This window comes from Pygoscelis adeliae, unplaced genomic scaffold (assembly GCF_000699105.1).
Source record: "Pygoscelis adeliae isolate BGI_AS28 unplaced genomic scaffold, ASM69910v1 Scaffold172, whole genome shotgun sequence".
NCBI classification, from domain to species: Eukaryota; Metazoa; Chordata; class Aves; order Sphenisciformes; family Spheniscidae; genus Pygoscelis; species Pygoscelis adeliae.
In genome coordinates, this window is record NW_008824338.1 from 3,082,610 (window position 1) to 3,102,607 (window position 19,998).

The 19,998-nt window shown below is 37.5% G+C and overlaps 1 protein-coding gene across 1 annotated transcript in view; it reads right to left on the reverse strand.

Moving 5' to 3' along the window:
• Nucleotides 1–4,814: 4,814 nt before the first annotated feature.
• AHI1 (Abelson helper integration site 1) overlaps nt 4,815–19,998 on the reverse strand; it is a 104,822-nt gene continuing 89,638 nt past the window's right edge. The window contains 2 exon segments of the mRNA XM_009319080.1: nt 4,815–6,014; nt 10,109–10,188. Of these exon segments, the coding sequence (XP_009317355.1) occupies nt 5,777–6,014; nt 10,109–10,188 (318 nt within the window). The 3' untranslated portion in view covers nt 4,815–5,776.

The window sequence follows — 19,998 nt, forward strand, 5'->3', positions numbered from 1 at the left end:
GTATTCAAGACTGAAGGTATCCCCAGAAAAAGAAATTCAGTATTTCTTCATTTTAACTGAGAGCCGAGGCAATGAATTTAGGATAAGTAGTTGAACGCAGGGAGGACCTACTCTAGTCACCTTTGTAAGAACTAAGCAGTAAGAGACATTAAAAAATTGATTTGTGAGAGATTTGTACTAATTCTCTTTTCAACTCACAGACTATTTCACTGGAACTCTCTCACTATTATTAAACAAAACCGAGTGTCTTTAACATGGGCAGAGAGGCAAAAATACGGACTGATCAAGAAGAAAGTCAAACCGGCACGGAGTGTCTCAGCTCAACTTACTAATTTCATCACCAAAACACATGGCTAGGGCCTGCACTGACTCACAAAATGTGTGAAAAGAGGTTCCTCAGTTGAACATGTCCACAGAACTTCATTAACTCTCCTTCTGACTCCCAGAAGAGTAGGATCTAAGCCAATATATTCTGCAGCAACTTCCTTTCCAGCTAGTACCTCTGCCTGCACTGACTTTGGCATGGACACTCCACGATGTTGGTGAACGTGAGCCTGGGAAAAATTTCTAGATTCAGAGAAATAATGATAATATTGGGCTGTCTTTTTTCCTTTTTTTTTTTTTTCATTCCAGCTATACCTGAATTTTATGTGACTACAGAGTTTTCAAACAGCTATATCATAACAGTCTGTCGCAAGTGTATTGGGTGTTTCAGTTTGCCAGACCTGTCATAATAAATTAATTACAGGATGTTGCAGAAATGGCTGAGTTCCAGCAGCATCTTGCACAGTTTAATATAGCCCTATTTCCCCATTTCGATGTATTTGTGGTTAGATAAATCCTCAGAAAATTTACAGCTGCTACACACTAGTTTATTATACTCCCTGCCTGTGCAGGCGATATAAGTGCAACAAAAATTTGATGTCTGCTCAGAGCATAGATTTTACTGATACCGCTTTACCGGTGTGGAAACATTTTTCCGCTAAAAGTGGCATCTGCCGTTTCTGCCGAGTATTTGCATTTGAGCATCAGACAGGACTCGTAAACCTCCTTGCCACAGCCAAACGTAGTGCAAATTCATTGGGCCTGACAAAGTTCTCACAAAAAATCAGGTGGCTGGAGTTTTAGATGAAACAGAGAGCTATCGTTTTCATTTATGAGTGCAAGCTAGAAAATATTTTTCCAGTCTTTAAAGTTAGTGTACACTAACGTATAAACTACAGCCGTGATGTTGCTGCTGAAAGCCTAATCCTTGCCGACTTTGCTGGAGCTTTGAGTATAGGGGTCCATCTACTCCGAGCAGTTTGCAGGACCGGGACTCTACGTATACACGTCGCTGCTGGAAAACAGACCCTTCTGAAGGGGAAGGCGGCAAGCAACCGGCATACAACAGACTGAAAAAAGGACAAAACTTGCCAAAACCACTGTGAGTAGAACACATCTACGTGCAAGAAAAGGATCATATGATAGTTAATGTTCAAAACAGCAGCTCGATGCTTGGTGTGAAATTCTCATCTCTGCTCTAGCTGTTCTGCGCCGGATGAAGAGGCTGGAGCAGACTGAATCAAGGCAGAGGTGCGTATTGCAACAGACAACAACTATAAAGGTGCCCTCTGAAGACCTGTGCCAAAAATTAGGGAACCAAAGCTTCATCCATCCCAACAGCACTGTGAGCCATGGATGATACGGACCTTTCCGGGCTGTAGCTCAGAGTTAGGACAGTACCGAGTTACTGGAGAGACCACAGGAGAATATTCCTCATGGGCTCTAGGAGTTCATCCAAAAAGCCCCTGTAAATGGCACAAAACTTAAATGTATTAAAAAGTGAAATGGTTAAGTATCTTAATTTCTAAAGTCTAAAGAACATGACTGAAGCCACCAAAGCTCTGCTATAAGACGCCTTCTCACCATCTTCTGTTCCTTCTTCTTAAGTTCCAATTTCTAATTGCCACATTCTTGCAAGTCTCCCCCAGACAGCAGTTTTCTTCTCAAGTTGCTTATTTCCCTCTCTCAGACCTCCTCTCGTTTCTATTCCTTACATGCAACAGTTTTGTTCCTAATGCACATATTTTATACTCCAAGCAAAAAAAACTCCTTGAACTAACACGGTATGTTTTTACAAGTGCAGGTGTACATCCATAAATTAATTTGTCCAAAACATTCTGGACAGTCATTGGGCAGAACGCTAAGGGAAAAACCCCACAGTACAAACCCGAACGTGAACCTTTCTAGCCTCCCTCCGCTATTCAGAAAATACTTCTATCCCCTCCCTATTTCCACATCCATAAAACAGGCTGCACTGCATACATACTAATTTCATACGTGCTAGAAAAGGATCATTAAAAAACCCCACCACTCTTTGTGTTTACCAAACAAGTGTTTTTGCTTTAGTCCGTTCCCGCCTTAAATGAAGTATTTCCTATTCACCTTAGTAATTAGAGCAGAAGGATGTAGTGAATGAAGTGCCTCATTATCAAGTTTGTATCCACGGTCCCTGCAGAATGGCTACCATGCCGGCTATTTTTCAGAGCTGTCTGCTTTTGCTTGTAACGGGCCATTGTTAACCCTAAATGATCCTGACATTCAATTCTCCATCAGACAATCGGGTCCAGCCGGCCGATTTAGTTCACTAGTCAACAGAGACTTTCAGTTGTCATGTTCCTCTGTGTTCTCATTAGCCCTTGTTTGACTGTGATCCGTCCCCTACTGCCTTCTGAATTAAGTGATGCTACAAATACACTTACTGTGTTTTACGATGTCTGTTCCTCAAATTATTTTAAGGAAAAAACTAAATGCAGTCTGACGGCTATTGGGAAACGCAGGAAAAACGTGCCATCCATTCTGTTCTACTTTGCCGATTTATGCGTTCTTCTTGGTGTCTCGGCCGTATCATAAAAATGTAATAGGAACTGTATGTTGTAACCACACACACAAAACCTAAAAACACCAGAACAATGAAAGACCGACTATGCTGTTATCACCAGGCAGTTATAAATATCTAATATTTACCCTTTTTTAAACAAGGTTTTATCTGCTTTGTTCCAGCAATGAACTTGTATCACCCTCTAAAAACTCTTCAAATAGACTTTTATAACTCTTGTATTTTAATTCATGCCTCAGGGAGCAATTTTGCAGGGCACTCATGTTTTAGGATACTTAATGTACGTCTTCAACTAAAAAAAAAAAAGGAGAAAAATTTTCGGTAGGCAATCAGAATCCTTCTGGAAGTCTTCCACTGAAATTTAAGTCCTTTAAATACTTGGATAATTTTCAGAAAATGTATACAATATTCATTTTAAAGTGATTTTAAAAAATACATACTTTGCATTAACACAGAAACAAGAGGCATCATATAAAGTTTCATTTAAAAACTTTTTTCTTTTTAAACCATTACCTTAATCCAAGCTGTGTAAAAGTTTTATCCTTTTTTGTAAGTTTAAAATCCCAACAGCGATGTCTGAAGAATAAAGAATCTACTAACATTGAAGAGAAAAGCAGTTATTCTTAAAATGAATGTATCGGCCATATTTCTGAATAAAAGGTAAAAACTGCCTTTGCTATTATGCCGCGTTAATAATTTGTGAAGAGATTTTCGTCTGCAGGTTCTAATTTTAACACCGAAGGATCACTTAGACTTTTTTTTTTTAATTTCAGATCTTTTTGTTCATTTTCTGTTAAATGAATGCAGAAAACTCTAGTGCCACAGTGACATGGTATAAAGCAATAGAAGTCTCTAACCAACCATGTGGTAGGGAGGGAAAAAAAAAACCCCAAAACAAAAGCTATTGCAATTACAAGAAAACATTATGAAAAGTTTATTTTCAGCTCCCTGCATTTTCATGTTTGGCTCTTATCTGATCCCTTCTGCTTAATTGTTATTTGGAACTGTGCCTTGGAAGACACTACTGCTGCCTCTCCTCTCAATTTGGAAAGTGTGGCAAAGCGGCTCTATTCAGCTTCAGAGCAGTGAACATAATTGGAGCCCTAGTTCGCAAGCATGAAAGGAGGTGCTGTGCCTTTGATTAGAACTACCATCTCTCTGTGGTGTTTATCTGAAGTGTTATTTCTGTCTTCAGCGTCCACAATGCCAAATTAACATTTTTACAATGCTTTCCAATGAGCTCCCAGATCTTGGCTACTGCTCAGCTCTCCCTGACGTGGAGCCTGATGTCACGCTCTGCCCTTATTTTAAATGTGACCGAGGACATTTTAAGAAACGTAAGGTGTTGCGATTTTTCTCTTTTATAAAATCTTTGAATCCCATGTCACACAGAATGATGAGTTGGAATAAGTTGCAAAAGCCGAGAGATAAGAGGCTAGGAGCCTCGCTAGAATCAGGCAGTCCCAGGACTAAGAGAATTTTACACCACCTCTGACTGGGGAAAGAGACATTAATAAGTTTCTAGTACACATACACAGTCCCATTTAGGGGAGAACTCCATACACGTGCTCTAGGCAAAGCAAAGGTAGCACTGCTAGCAAAGAACTACCACCAGTGTGGCCAAAAAAGAGTATTTGTTGCCATGCTTTACTCAAAAGAAACAAGTTTACAGATTTTTCTGGCTTTAAAACATGTGCAGGGAAGATATTACAATATATAGCAACCAGTCCTCTGCATCTGGGTGCATTTCACACATCAGCGCCCAACATTGTTATTCTCACTTCTTTTTTTAATGGAATCAAGTGCCCTGTCTACTAAATAAGGGCTTTCTAATTTTATGTTATTTATTGCTTCAGAGGGGGAGGAGGAAGAATTTCCTAGCAGAGTAAAAATAAACTGGACATCATCAGCCAGAAAAAATACCAACACTAACTGATAGAAAGTGTTTCCTTTAATATAAAACATAAATTATTTAACGCTGTAGATAATTAGTGAAGTCATTGGTAAAAGTTCACAACATAATACTCCAGTAAAAAAATAGATTAATGACACTTATGACTGAGTAAGGACTACAAATAAAACAAACAGCACAGTTGGATATGACATATTTCATCCAGACAAAAGAAAGTGTATTTGGCAAGACTGCTGCCAAAGCAGCCAGGAACTCTGACAAAACTGCCACGCACCTTTATTATGTGCAGAAAACCTCATTTGAAAAATGTAACTGCCTGGAATTTGCAACACTTATTTACATTGGTAAGCATGAGTAGTCCCACTGAAGACAGTGTAGTTGCTTTGGTACTCAACAATTCGCTTCAGAGCTGCAAAATGCAGTCCAAGTGAATATTTGATGTCAGGAACATATTTTTAAAAAGCTTATGTTTTCAGGTACACTGTAATGTCAGCACTCCTTTGGTATTTTACCGTTCTGAACACTCCTCTATTTTACTCACAACACGTTTTAAAATGCTGATTTAATAACTTATGTAGTGGTTGGGCTTGTTTTGCTCTAGATCACACCTTTTCACTCGATTCTCTGGTCCCAATGGATTGATCTACAGTCTACAGAAATGCCTGCTTAGCCTAAGTTAAGGTGTAATCAGATATTAAATTGGTTAACACTGTATTTGTCAGTGGGGTTCTCATGAAATATTAAAAGTCGGTTTCAGATTTTACCGGTCCTGTGAGGATCTGAACATTCAAGTTCTGTTGATTTCATGGAACCCAGGGCAAAAGTCTTGCAAAACAGGTTTAAACCGTTGCTAAGTCACAACTGGTGCCATTTTGCATATTTGAGTATTTTAACTTCTTTGTTTCTTGTTAATCCTAGAAGTGAGATCGTAGTTGCAACCTTCAACGTGTATAGCAAATATCACACCAGTACTTAGAATTAAGTTATGACTGTACGTCATAGCATTCAGGCTCAAAGGCAATATTTGTCTTTCCATTTCCATCCAAGTTTGAGCCTCTCACTGCCTTTTTCTTCTTCTTCTTCAATTCCACCCCATGGGCTGTAGGTTCATTTTCAACACCATTAGCTGTAACTGATGATACAGGAGTATCGAGACCCATTAAGTTGTGCTGATTTTCTATCTCGTTCTTCTGTATCCTTTTCTTCTTTTTCTTTGCACCTCTAGAGGAAGGTGGATATAAAAAGAGTGAAAGAAACACAAAGTTAGCCCAAATTTAGAGCTTTTTCCATCCACAGCTGATGTGTTAGAGCAATTGTCTGCCTGTCCCCCTTGAGTACAATGCTGAAACAGCTACAAAAACTACCGTTCCACAGCAGAACAAAGACAGAAAAAACATGAAGACAAAATATGAGACCACTCCACTAGTCTGCTTTTCAACACATCATAGCATTGCTTTGAAAAGAACTGCTCATGATCTTAAAAATCAGCTAGTCTTGATCAATAGTCAACAGATGTAATTAGAAAATACAAATTACCAGTCTCCTCCTCTCATAAAAGCCATTGCACATTTTTTTTTTCTCTCCTAAGCTCAAACACCAAAATACTTGCAATTAAAGAGAGATTCCTGGTTTATTTATTCAACAAGAATAAGACAGGCAGGCAAGGTGCATAAGATTAGTTTTTCCATTTTAATTTACCTGAACGATGACAGATTTCTAGACTCAGAAATCACTTTAATGTCTGTTCATGCTTATCAGACTTCATACAATGCCAAAAGCATCAGTCAAGCTTCTGTGTCTTTCCCAGCTAGTGCCTTTAACAAGGGAATCAGGTGATGCCAGGGATTGTGCAGATGTTACACCACTTCTACCATGAATTCCCACTCTTGACAGAAGTTGTAACTTTATTTAACTATAAATATGTAGTAATACTTTGACCGTAACCTTTCAAGGACAGGTACTGTCTTTGTTCAAAATTTGTATTGTGTCTAGGACAAAGAGGTCTTGGTTTGTGACCAGAACCGTCATGTTGAATGCTGCTGAAACAGACAAGCGAGTGGATGAATCAAGACTAAAGAATGTAATGAGATGTGTGAAGTTTCCCCAAAAAGGGTGCTGCAAGAACATTACTGTTGGTGATACTGTCCTAATGTAATCATGTTTTATAGATGAAAATGTTTACACATCAGCCTTGCTAATGGACTGGTGACTACCTGCCTGTAGTTTGCATTTTTTTTAAGCTAAATTGTGTATTCATGAATACATGAATTGCTGCAGCTCTAATACTGAAACATCCTGAAGGAAAACATTCTGGAGTTTAAGACCCTCTGTGTTAGGATTCCTGGAACAATTTGAGAAGTACTGCTGCATGAGGAAAGCAGGGTACAAAATCGTAATTAATCAGTAACATAAGTACCAATCTACCAAACTGAGTGTTCAGCTGGGTCTGATGCGTAATCACTTGTAAATTTATGCAGAGAGCACTACCTAGTGTAGCTCAACAAAACTGTACAATGGGAATGTATCTTAGGAGATAATGTCTGTACTGACAAATAGTATCTAATCATTAATATCTGAAGGGTGAGGCTATGCAGATTTGCAGTATAAAGCTACTCAAATTTTGAGAAGTAGTTTTCATCTTTTTATTATTTGAACATCAGATGCGATGATGTATCAAATCTTTGAGATACTTAGATAAAAACCTTAGTTCACTTAGCATCTAATATATGGACATTTCTCTCTTTCTTCTAGTCTGCGGAAGATAGGTTAACTGCTTGGCTAAGATAAAAATCTGCTACCACCTTGGATAAAATTTGTTTTCCTATTGCAAAACTGTATTTTCCATCCAGAAATTCTGAAAGATAGACATGTCATAAGGGCTTGACATTCACTTTCTTTTACAGCAGGTATTGTGGCCATAATGAATACTGTTCTAATAGGCAAACCAGCAAACATTCATTCAGAGGCTCAAAGAAAGGTATAGTGAGTTGTGCAGGTGCTAATAGTTTCACTTCTCCTTAGTGCAAGCGCATACTTAGCAGTCACATCTCACTTGATTCTTACGAAGTTTATTTACTGCATAATTCCTATTATATACTAGCATGTGACATGGATATTAAGTGTATTTTCAGAGAAAACAGGAAGGTAACAGAATGTTTTAGGTGGAGCAACTATTTAAGTACAGACTGGAGTGGACCTCAAGTCATGTTGATACTGCTTTTAGATGCTAAAATAGAAAACTTTTCCAGTTAAGATCGCAACACTTGCATGCATGTCATTTTTAAAGGTTATTTCAAGACACATCAACTGCAGTGAACAAGAAAACTACAGTTCTGTCACAGCCCCTGCAGGTCATGGTTTCAGGCACAAAGAAGTGAGAGTTTTCATGAAAAATATGCAATCTTGTTTCCGAGATGTTTTATTATCTAATCTGTACTATATAGATAGCCTATAAACAGATATATGGAAGTGTCTTTCAAACTACTGGCATCAGAAATGCCAGAAGATCCTTCCCTCTTCCAGCTCTCAAAATAAGGCAAAAACTTGTAGCCTCTTCTGAGAAAAAGTTGGTATGGGCAGTCACTGCTATAATTAGAAAGACAAGTGAATCACATTTCATTATGTTCTAGTTTATGGAAGAGCTTGCAAAGTACATACTTTCACATTCAAGCTTTACATCAGGAACAGACATTACTCAGATTTGCATTCTGATCTTAAAACATGCAGGTGAAAACTGCCCTCTCCACGTCAGACAAAACACAAGCACTGGGGACAAATGCAGCAAACGTAATAAAGCCTAGAATGTCCTGTACATGGAAGGAAAATACAGCACTGTATAGTACTGACATGTCTGTCTTCCTCCCTTTCAAATTAGTTCTCCCCTGACAAGGTATAGCATCAAATGCTACCTCATGGCATCTTTCACTAATGATCAGGCATAAATGGCTCGGTACCCTGAAAGCTTGTGAATGAGGCTCTGCAACACGGCTCTTTGCCCAGATGGGAGAGCAACGACATGAAGCATGACTTCAGACTGGCATCTCCATGATGCTCCTGCTCCCTATAGTTCAGGAGGAGGGAGTACTTTCCAGTCACTCAGGCATGCAGGTGGCTGCTCTCACCTTTTTGAAATGTAACCAAAGTGGTTTTGGGGCTCTGTTTCTTCAGCATGACACTTCAGTGTGACCTCTTCTCAGGACAGCCTTAGTTTCCATTAAAATGAGTATTTCACATTTGATATGACTCAAAATTCTTGAATATTATTAAATCATTTGTGATTCCACATTTTAAATCTGTGGTCCCACATTCTTCAGTGCATGCCCTGGAAAGGTCACTCAAAATAATTGTTTCCTGCAGTTCTACCAATGGAGTTGAGTCATACCAAATTTTTGATGCTGGCTTCTAACAGACTGTATCAACTGTCACAGTAACTGTGCCTTTAAGGCATTTCCTTCCTTAATGTACATCCTATCAGAATAGTTATGCCCAAAATTCAGCGCTGAATTCTGTCAATGTGTAGTTATACAGCCCATTCCTCATCATACATGAGGGTTAAACTTTGCACTCACAATATATTTTCAAATCTAGATACAGCTGGAGACAGAAAATTGAGATCTAAAGATAAGTTAAGATTAGCTATGTATCTGCATCTACACCGTATATGCACAGATTATTTATATGGGGAGGGGACCAGTCTGGAAAACGATCAGTGAAATAACTTTGCTTAGACAACAGATACCTGTAATGGCAAACACAAGAACTATTTTCAGATGTATTTTTTGAAGTATAAATGGTTGCAATAGCTGAAGATATCGTGGAAGCTCTTGTTCAAAATGTTGAGAACTTATCTGCTTACAGCTTTCACACAATGAAAATAAGATTTTTAAAAAATGCAAGTGTCACAATCAAAGATGGTAGCTTGCATCTTCTCAGTATGTGACAACCTTTTGCAGTTTATATGAATTAATTTTTAGAAGGTGCAAAAATAGTTTGCAGTTTGTAGTAATAAAGCCTAACACATAGCTAAGGGATGCCACAGGGCAATCCCATATCCCTGAGTTTTGATTCTCAGGTACATTATAGTCCTTGCTCTTTTTGGGGGAGAGAGTGTGTGTATGCATATGTGTGTGTGTACATATATACAAACTGTTATTTCCTTCACATTTCAGGTGTGAAGCACTTTTGGAATGAATATCCTAAAGCTAACTTCTTGTTTTGCTTGCTAAAACAAAATAACCCTTCCAACATTTCCCACAGTTTTCTAACAGCAGTTGTAGAAATAACACTGCAAATTGTTTTAAGTATTTCTTGCTTACTGTGTTGCAGGTGAGTCTTTATCTGTGTCATGCTCCAAGCTAAATTTTAGGTCCCCTGACTTACTGATGACTGGTGACATCTGTAAAAGAAAAAAAAAAAGCAGGAAGGTAAAAAGACGACAGACAATAGGGCCAACACATGTACATAGAAAACCCACCAGCTTCCTGAATAAGGAGAGAATATACCTCGTTTGAAAAAGAATGTCTATCAGCCATAAAATGTTAACTCCTATGCGGTTACAAACAAGGAAACAGCACGCTGCTTTAAAAAAAAAAACCAAAAACCTACTTGCAAATAAAAGACAGTTTTCAGGTATGTGTAGAAACAAGAGGTTATTAATCTGCTTGAAGTAAGCTTAAAATACACATGGTCTGTAAAGAATTAAGTTATTTCTGCTACTGCATGCGTAAAGAGAGAATGATAAAAAGCCATCTTGTTACATAGCTTTAACAAGAGAAACCTGTCTATTTTTTAACCCTGCAAATTTTGGTCAAAAGCAGTTCAAACCACTCCAGGTTACTTGATAATTCAGGGCTAAAACCAACGAACCAAACAAACCTGGAAAAGTTTAAGTAAATTCTCTAATTTCCAATGTAATTAGTGGGTCTCTATGCAACTCACTCCCTGTATAAACAAACCTCTTCTAATTCTAACAAGTCTCATACTTACTGCAAGAATTCCCGTAAGGAAATGTGAGTGCCCTTCCTGAGTTTACCGCCTTCAGGGACAGATTATTTTCTCTGCCTTCTTCCAGGCTGTTCACAAATATCTGGTAACTACCCATGTAGTTTCATTTTCCTGGAGAGCAGAAGCCAACACAACTGATAGGCCTTATGTCTCACTCAAAATTTGCTCTTCTGGAACCAGGCATACACTACACATCCAGCCAGGAACTTCAGGCCTCCAGAGCACCACAACCAAGGAGAAAAGCTGTGGAAAGCAGTGCAGCACACTGTAGGTTCAGACCTAGTATCACAATGCTGTCAGTGAAAAACTGTTGTGGATCTCTAGTTCAGGTTAACAGGATGGCTATGTTCTTTAAGTGTCTGTTTGGTACGGCATGTGTGAAAGAAAAACAGAAGTTATATCCAGGCAGGCATTGTGAGAGTGGGAACTGGTTCCTATGAAGACCTTGGAAAGCTGGACAAAGAGTCTCTTTCAGGATACAGGAGCCCTAGGCCAGAGAAGGGAGGCAGAGATTAGGTCTGGTACTTTCCAAAAAATACGATTTTTTCAGGGAGTAAAGGAGAGGAATGGGCTTGAAACTAACTCAACCCTCAAAACTTGGCCCACGTTTATGATTTTTTAAGACTGTTAGTTGAATTTCAGATTCATAGCCAGCCTAAAGCAAAACCTACTACATTGTTTCTGAATTTCTCAAATATCCTTAGTGTTAAGAATATCAGCCCATCCAGTTCTGCCAAGCACAGAGGTACTCATCTGCTTGTAAATAAGATGTTTAATGTTCTGCTATCAGCCTGAATTGCTCCAGGAAACAGCCAGTTATTGACATTATTGTCTCTAAAACCCCAGTTAAAAACAAGCAGTATTAGGAAGGGAGTATCATTCAGCAGCTCTGCAGTGCCTAACAACAATACAGCATCTGAAAAAGTAACCACAAAGTCAACAAGAGCTTTCTGGAAGCAACAGGGAAGAAAAAAATTAGTTCTTGACCCTCTAGTCTGCCAATTGCTTATTTCATTTTGTGTGACCTCACAGACAAGGTGTGCCATGGTTCCCCCATATTTAACTTAAACAGAGAAAAAATAGAGGGTTGCTTCACAGCAGTTCTTTTTATCACTTAAGCATTAGTTTTGGTATTTTAAAATGGAACGAAAATACTTTGTTTTCAGACGCTAAACTTATCCATCACAGATTTCAAAGCCCTAATGAATAAAACTTAACATTGCCCTGTCAAGTCCGATTGTCCAATTTTAATTCAGGGTAAAGTGAGGCACAGATGAAAATTGTCTTGGCACACACAAATGAAGACTGTATTGGAACTAGAACCCGTATCTCCCAAACGCTTTTAGGCCTTGAACAGTGTAATTACCTTCTTAAACTCTAAATGGAATTAATTAAAAAACATCTAGTCAATGTTAGTAGTTGAATGAAATTTGAACTTTTTTGTCTTGGTCCTGCTCCCTAGTTTTACTTTGTTAGTTCAATATTATTTTTCTGCTGACTTAGAAGAAACAGGATCAAGCTCCCAATGACTTATTGAATTCATATAAGCACACTGTCCACAATCACCATGTTCAAACATTAGTCATTAGAATTAGTCTGCTGAAATAACACAGATTGCTGGATTAGTTTAAACAAAAGTCAGCCTATTAGAATATAATAATGTAGCATTGGTGGGGTTAGGAAGAAAAATCTTCTACTTCACACACAAAATCCTTGTTAATACAGTAATAAACTTGAGACTATGTCAATGGTAAAAGTAAACACAAAAGAAGGAAATATAATGCCACTGATATGAAAATACAAGGGAGTGCTGTAAAGGGAATGACTAAGTAATTAATACTTCCTTCAGCATTCATAACCTTGCTGCTCCTTGCCATACACAATCATGAATTCACTTTGCTTGCAGTCAAAATAAAATCTTTTTCTGAAAATCCTACATAAATGATGTTGAACTAGGTTTTTGCCCTCCTTTTTGAGTAAATATAACAGAATCTGTTATATTGTACTAATATTATTATCAAATATGGACCTTTCCAAAACAGTTTGGTAGAATTCCTTTAAGTGCCACTACAGAAGACTGACTTCTCTTATAAAAAACAGACTAATTTTTTTTAATACTTACAGATACCAAAACACAGAAAATTATCTTTGTTGTGCAGTTAGAAGGTTGAAGTACCTGCTAAATTAAGCTGCCTAACTGAAGGTTCTTATGATCTGTTTTAAAAAACGGCTCATCACATAGGCCTTCATATATTCAAGCGCAGCATTTCAGTATGGGTACCAAGGGAAGTAAAGCACACTATTACAGACTATCTTGGAATAGCTGTGTTCACCTGACATGGCAACTAATGAGAATTCCTAGGGTCTGTAGGGACAGACTCCCAATTCTCCAGAGTACAGTTCAAGTATGATACCTTTCTTACCTACAAACTTTCAAGTATGTAATGAGGCAAGAACTAGATGCTAGATCTTTTTGAAGCAGATCTCACTGCCACTACCTTCTCTTCCCTATCACACGTACCTTTGTGTCCCTCAGCCCACTCCTTGAACTATTTTTCCCATCCCAGTGATGTGAGTAAGCAGTAGCAGTACTGAAGGAACAAGTGGGGTCAGCGGCAGATGCAAGAAGGTGGTGCAGGAGCTGGTGCAACAAGGGGATGAAGCAGCAGGAGGAGCACAGTGAATGAGTGAGTGGAGGCTGGGGAAACAGGCAGGAGGTATGTGGCTAAGGAGGTAGTGGTAACGCTTAGACACTGAGAACGCATCAAGGATATGCTAATGTAAGGAGCAAGCCACAGAATCCTAGAGCATGGAGGGGCTGAAGAGGCTGTTGATCCCTTCTTTCCCTGTTGCCAAACCTCTCGACCTCTTGTCATGCATGGGCAGATCTCACAGGAAGCTCCAGACAGCTCTGCACTATTGTCACTGTGTCTGTACTAAGATTCAGCAAATGTAACATTGTAACAGATACAATGTTAGCTATTAAATTAATCCAGATTGCACAGCTTAAATATTAATACAGAATTATTAGGGTGCTGTCTGCTTTAAAGAAAAAAATTAATGTCAGATAATTATTATGAATATCTTGAACTTTTCTGTTCACAAGAACAAATACTGAACACTGTACAAAGTACGAGCTCCTTTGTACAGTGCCACTAATGGTGTTCAATTTTGTTGCCATATTCTAATTCTCCATCCTTTGAAAGATACAGCTCATCAGAAGGAGAGGAGAACATCAGTTCATATCAACTGTAGAAGCTTAGATTTTCTGAAGTTTCTTTTGCTTTGTTTACTATCATAAAAATAAAAATTGTAATAAAATATGTACTTTGCTTTTCTAGAAGATTTACTTGCTTTACAGCTCATTTGGCCTCAATTTTTTGATACTTAATATTGTCTCAGTGTTGCCACAAAAGAAGCAACCAAGGTAAAACAACTAAAGGCTAAATACACAAAAGCATTTCAGTTCCTGACCCCTGCTGTAAAATCCACAGCAGTGAGTCAAGCACTAAACCATCTCTGTGCAACTTGTGGAAACAATCATACATATCAGAATGCAATTCATAGCAAAACCAGAAGCAGAAGGCATCTAAAGGAAATACCAGGGACAAAGTCTCATCCCAAGTCCACATCTTTGGTAGTGCTCTCCTCTAGGCTGTGCAGAATTGTCTCTAACCCTGATGGTCTGCAGAAGTACTCTGATAGACTAAGAGGACAGAATGGAGTGGTGCAGGCAATGTTATTTAAGTGATTAAAGACATGGAAGTAAATGCACTTGCTCTGTAGCCTACTCTGCACAAGGGAACTCTCCCAGAGAAGCTATTTCTACAAAACTTGATCTAATTAAAGATTTGTTGGATCACAGATGGCAAGAACGAACACGTCTCTGTGTCTTTTCAGACTAGTCTCTAGGATGTTAAACTCAGTATTAAGTTTGTATTTTGTTTTCTATTACACAGTCCATGGATAAAAGATTTATAGCCATGTACTTAACTCCCCAGAACCATGTTGATGCCTCCTGTCAAAACTGTTCTAACGAGTTGAGTTTGGGAGAAATGCTGTGATATCACACCACACACATCATTTTGTTTCCTGCTATTCTGTACCCCTCCACACGTTTCCCCATTAAATGAACAACTGGCAGGGAGCTTTGCTAGTGGAATTACATATATTTCTTTTGCCATGACCTTGCTATTTAAAATGCAATTAACTTATTGCTTTTTTCCCCTCTCTAGTGTTTTTAAAGAACAAGCCTATCTAAATCAGATTCATCATATTGTAAGCCTTATATCTAACATTAACTTAGCTGTGAGCATCTACCAGAACCGTGGCTCTGTATACAACAGAGGCATTGGCATGAATGTCTATCTTTCCCATAAAAAACAGCTAAACTACTGTAGTGTTTAGGACTAAGCCAACACTCATGAGCTCCTCCATCCATGAATGCCAGAGCCACAGGCAGAGAGGACTTTGCCTCGTCTAGTCTTTGAAACTGCAAAATCCTGGGCCTGTTCAGGACTAGGAGAGACCAGCAGGAAATCTGGTGCATGAAAACCGCAGTCATGGCTCAACACTGACAAATACTGCATCTCAGAAATCAAATCAACTAGATGACTATTTAGGGACAGCAAAAGAAAGAGGAGGAAGAGTGGATACAAGATACTTCAGACTGAAGCACTATGGTTTAGAACAGCTGTCTTCAGTCTTGAAGTCTTGGCCTTTGGGAATTTATCTGTGGTTACAGCTTTGCATTAAAATTTGCATAAAAATAGTTCAATCCTGTTCAGAAAGAGGCTATGAGGACCCAAGAAGAAAACAACGGGGACAGAGAAGTTAACTTGCTCCCGAGAGCTACCTTAATAATAGGTGTCCCTCTATAGTATTTTTGGTTCTGCTTGACCAGTTCAGGGGCCCAGCCTGATTCTTCCTATCTTTAAACAGACCAGTCACTTACAGCAAATGACTATGGATGTCACTTCATCTTTTCTTTTTTCGCAATATATATTAATTCACTTATAAACCAGATACCTTTTCTTTCTATGACTCAAATAATACTATAGACATTTTTTGAGACAGAACACATTAGGAACCACAGAGGTGGTTTTGGAGTTGAAAAAGAAAGAGCTACCAGCTTACAAATAAAGTAGCACCACACATGCTTAAGAGAGAGTAATTCAACTTGAACAGTACAAACTGCATTTTAAAGGGAAAACTATCTAAAAATAGGAAGCTACAGAGGTGGTAAGATGAACTATGGTAGCATCAGGTAACGTTTAAGGAAAATGGTCTGCTCCTTGTATAGGGTACCATAGTAACATTTCCTTCAGAAGAAGGATTTCTTCAAGAACAATCAAAGTAATTACTATTTCAAAAGTAGGATTTGCAAAGATGTCTCTATTTTATAATGCCTATTCAACAGTTTATGTGGAAGACCACACAGCAGCTTTGCTGACTGATTCTAGAAAAGCATAGTTTCTTTCAGCCCAGGTATCAATGCCTTTAGAAAGAAAGATCTGTAATCATATTCGGCACGAATGAAGCCCAGAATTATAAACTTCACTATAATACATTCTAATTCAATTGAGTATCACATTTTTGTGTGCCTGCAACCTCTCTAAACCTTGAAAATGAACACACTTCATGACGTGTTGAAAGTCTTCAGCTCTATTCACCGCAACAGTTCCATTCTATTAATTCTTTAATGTTTCCCTCATTAACATTATCACATCTTCCTAGTCCCTCCTCTTCCTAAAAGATAATCAGTCACTGAAGTGTTCCCCAGTAACCTGAAGAAAGGCACCATATTAAAGGAGAAAGTAGAAACAGCACCAACTATAAATGAAAGTTTTTGACGAAACTAATAGAAAAATTTCTAGCTAGTATTTTTGGAAGTATTTTTGAGCAAGTTTTCTATGCTTTTAAAATTTTTAAATCTAATAAAAATAATTTTTGAGCCCACAGAAACACCCACATAGAAAAATCTCAAGCCCGGGGAAAAGCATCAATTGCTTGGCAGGTTAGTTTCAGACACGCTAGGCTAACTATTCAGAAAGTCTGACAACAACCTACCCTAGGGGAAGAGTGAGAACATGAATTATTTATGTGAACAGTGATAATCCCAAACTTTGTTTAAATATATATGGAATCAAGTTTTTATGATCTCTGGGTAGATTATTCAAATTGTGCAACAATAATGTAGTTCTTGAAGATAACCCTATTCTTTTCATACTTATGTCATTATTTTACACCTTAACATCATTTTTCAAAGATACATACACTAGAAAGAATATTTTCTTACACTATCAATGGACATTTTAAATTACTGTTTTGTTTTTGTCTGTTACTACTTCCCGCTATTTTCACATATGTAGAATTGAGTAATTAACATTCAGAATCCAATTAGATGCATTTTATATAGTGAGTGGTAGGCCACCGTAAATTATAAAACATATTGACAAGATTTTATAGACAGCAGAACATTTCTGGCCAAAAAAAAGAGACACTCTATTGACTTTGAAATGTCTCTGATTTGCCGAAATTTTGCAAAACCCCAATTCTGGTTTCTAATAGAACCCTATCTGAATTCCTGTCTTTTCTGCCTTCAGCTTAAGGAACCTGAAAACAGCACATTTACTGGAGCAGCCAGATGACAAGTCCATCTCTATTTTTTGGGATTCTTCATCAGTGCAGCGAGAACTTCACTCCATGAAATTTCTATTGGCAGTTTAGATGTATGTTGTAATTAAAGATGATTATGACCTAATTTTGTGGCTCAGGAGTTAAGTAACTCGTAAGGCAGGAAAACAAGGTTTGCATAAAATTAGTATGTTATGAATGCAAAGCTGATGGTAGAAAGCATTTTGAAAGCAGGTTCTTTGAACTACAGCTTTTTTTTATTATTTGCAAAGATTAATAATGGATCTTGAGTATTACATCCTCTTCTAACGTTAATGATTCCATTTTATTCACTCATCATAAAATTCTGATGATTAGCTAGATATGCGTTTACAATATTCTTTAATTAGACTATCTGGTATTCTCAGTAGTTAAAACCATAGTATTCTCCTACATTTTAAGTGCCCTATGTAGTCTCGTACGGTAGCAAAATCTCACAAGTAACTGCTATGATGATTTTCACAGTAACTGTGTTTTTGCAGTCTTAAGAGCTAAATATTTAAGTATTCCTCAAAAACCCCAGAAAGAATAATAGATATAGCAGACCTGGATATAACTAAGTATTCGGGAAAACATGCTTGTGGCCAAAAACCAAATACAACCAAAAAATTCAGTAATATTTTTCTGCTTGTGGTAACAACTTAAGCAACAACTTAATTAATTATTCGATAAATATTTTCGGATTTTTTAAAAAAACATGCTTCATTTTCTGTCAAAGCAAAAAAAAAAATCATAGGGTATTACAAAATAATAATTTTTTGTATTTCCCATGTAAAAGAAATTGGCATTTGCTTTCATCAGCCCTAATACTGAAAAAAAATGAAAGGAATAGGAAGAAAAGTTGCTGTGTCACTGCTGCAACACAGGAACTGCCATAACCGATCAGCCCCCTCAGTGGTCGTCTTAGCAGTTTTGTCTCAGAAGTATCTGGTATTGCCTAAAGCCAAAGTGCTGTAGAACTTTCCTTCATTATGACAAACAGCTGAATGACAATTTGTTTCTTCTATGCAGCAGTCTGCAGCTTTTGTAAAACCATTTCACTTCAAGGCATCGCAAGTGTTACACAGAGATTTGATTCATCATTTGATTCAACTCACTATCTTCTTGGTGATTTATACGGTGCTTATGTAACTTGAAATTTATTTGTCAGATTTGTGTTTCCCAGTCATTTAGACGCTTTTGGAATCTCAGCCATTACCTCAGCCTAAAATATGTTATTAAAAAAATTAATCCCTGAGCGCATAAGTTTAATAGTGTCTTGTAGCAGCCAGGTTCACCAGGTTAACTAAGCATGGCATAAACATAAATTTCCTTCTACCAATATTAGCTGTGTTCCATTCCAGCCTAATTTTCCCTGATCTTGTTTAACAGCAGAAGGGGGGGGGGGGGGGAAGAAAAGAAAAAAGAGTGCATCCAATTCACCTCTCTACATCATGTACTGTTTTATACACTCTCTTCACAGCTCATGCTTTGCTAGTTTAATCTTGTAAGTATATCCTCTTATACCATTTTTTCCAGGACTTGTAAATGTATCATTACTTTTCTCTGGACTCTCCATGATTTTGTAGTGGCCTTGGATGATGCGCAAGATAAAAAGCAATATATTTGCTTGGGTTTGGACTGTTACTGTACACTTTATTCATTATGCCTTTCGAATATCTGTATGTACTACATGGACTACTAAAAAATTCCAACTAATTATTAAATATGCAGCCAATTTAGTTCAAAGTGCCAGTAGAATCAAAGTAAAGAATATTTCAATGAAATATTACTAAAACTGAGTGTTAATAAAAAAATGCTACTAGTAATAAAAAAACTATTGTTAGAAAAATATGCCAACCACAGACACTTGAGAAAATATAAGCAATCAAAACTAATCAAACGTTACTTCTCACAAAGTTGAGTAATAAATACTGGTTGTAAATGTTAATAACATTAGTTAGTTGCACATAAAACATTTTGATCCAGTAAATAAACTAGATTCCTACTAGATTAAAACAGAAAAAAGATGTGGGTAAAAATTATCAAGCCTTTAATGACAGTAAGTATCTCAGCACTTCTCACTTTTCTAATCTGGGTATGAGTGAAACTGGGTGAGTACAGCAACATATTCCCTCTGGGATACCTTCCTTGCCTCCAGCAATGTAGACAACAGATGAAAGAAATCTTCACGCTTTCCAGTAATGTTGTAATTTTTCCTATATTTGTTCATCTGCCTCTACAGAAGTATCTTGAAGTAATGCACCATTGTCTTTCTTGGACAATGGTTTGGCTATGGGTTTCTCAGCTACAAAGAGGTAAAAGATACTTCAGATTAATTATTACTGCTCGGTGTAGTGATTAATTCCATTTTTAAAGTACAGTTAGAAATAAAACACTTAGTAATTCGATTTATAGCAGTTGGCTTGAACAAGACAGCTGGCTTCAACAAGACTGCCGAGTAATCTGTACTCAATAATTTATTAAATTCTACCTATCTCTATTCACCTAATATAAACAAAAGCTACACAAAAAAGGTTAATAGAAG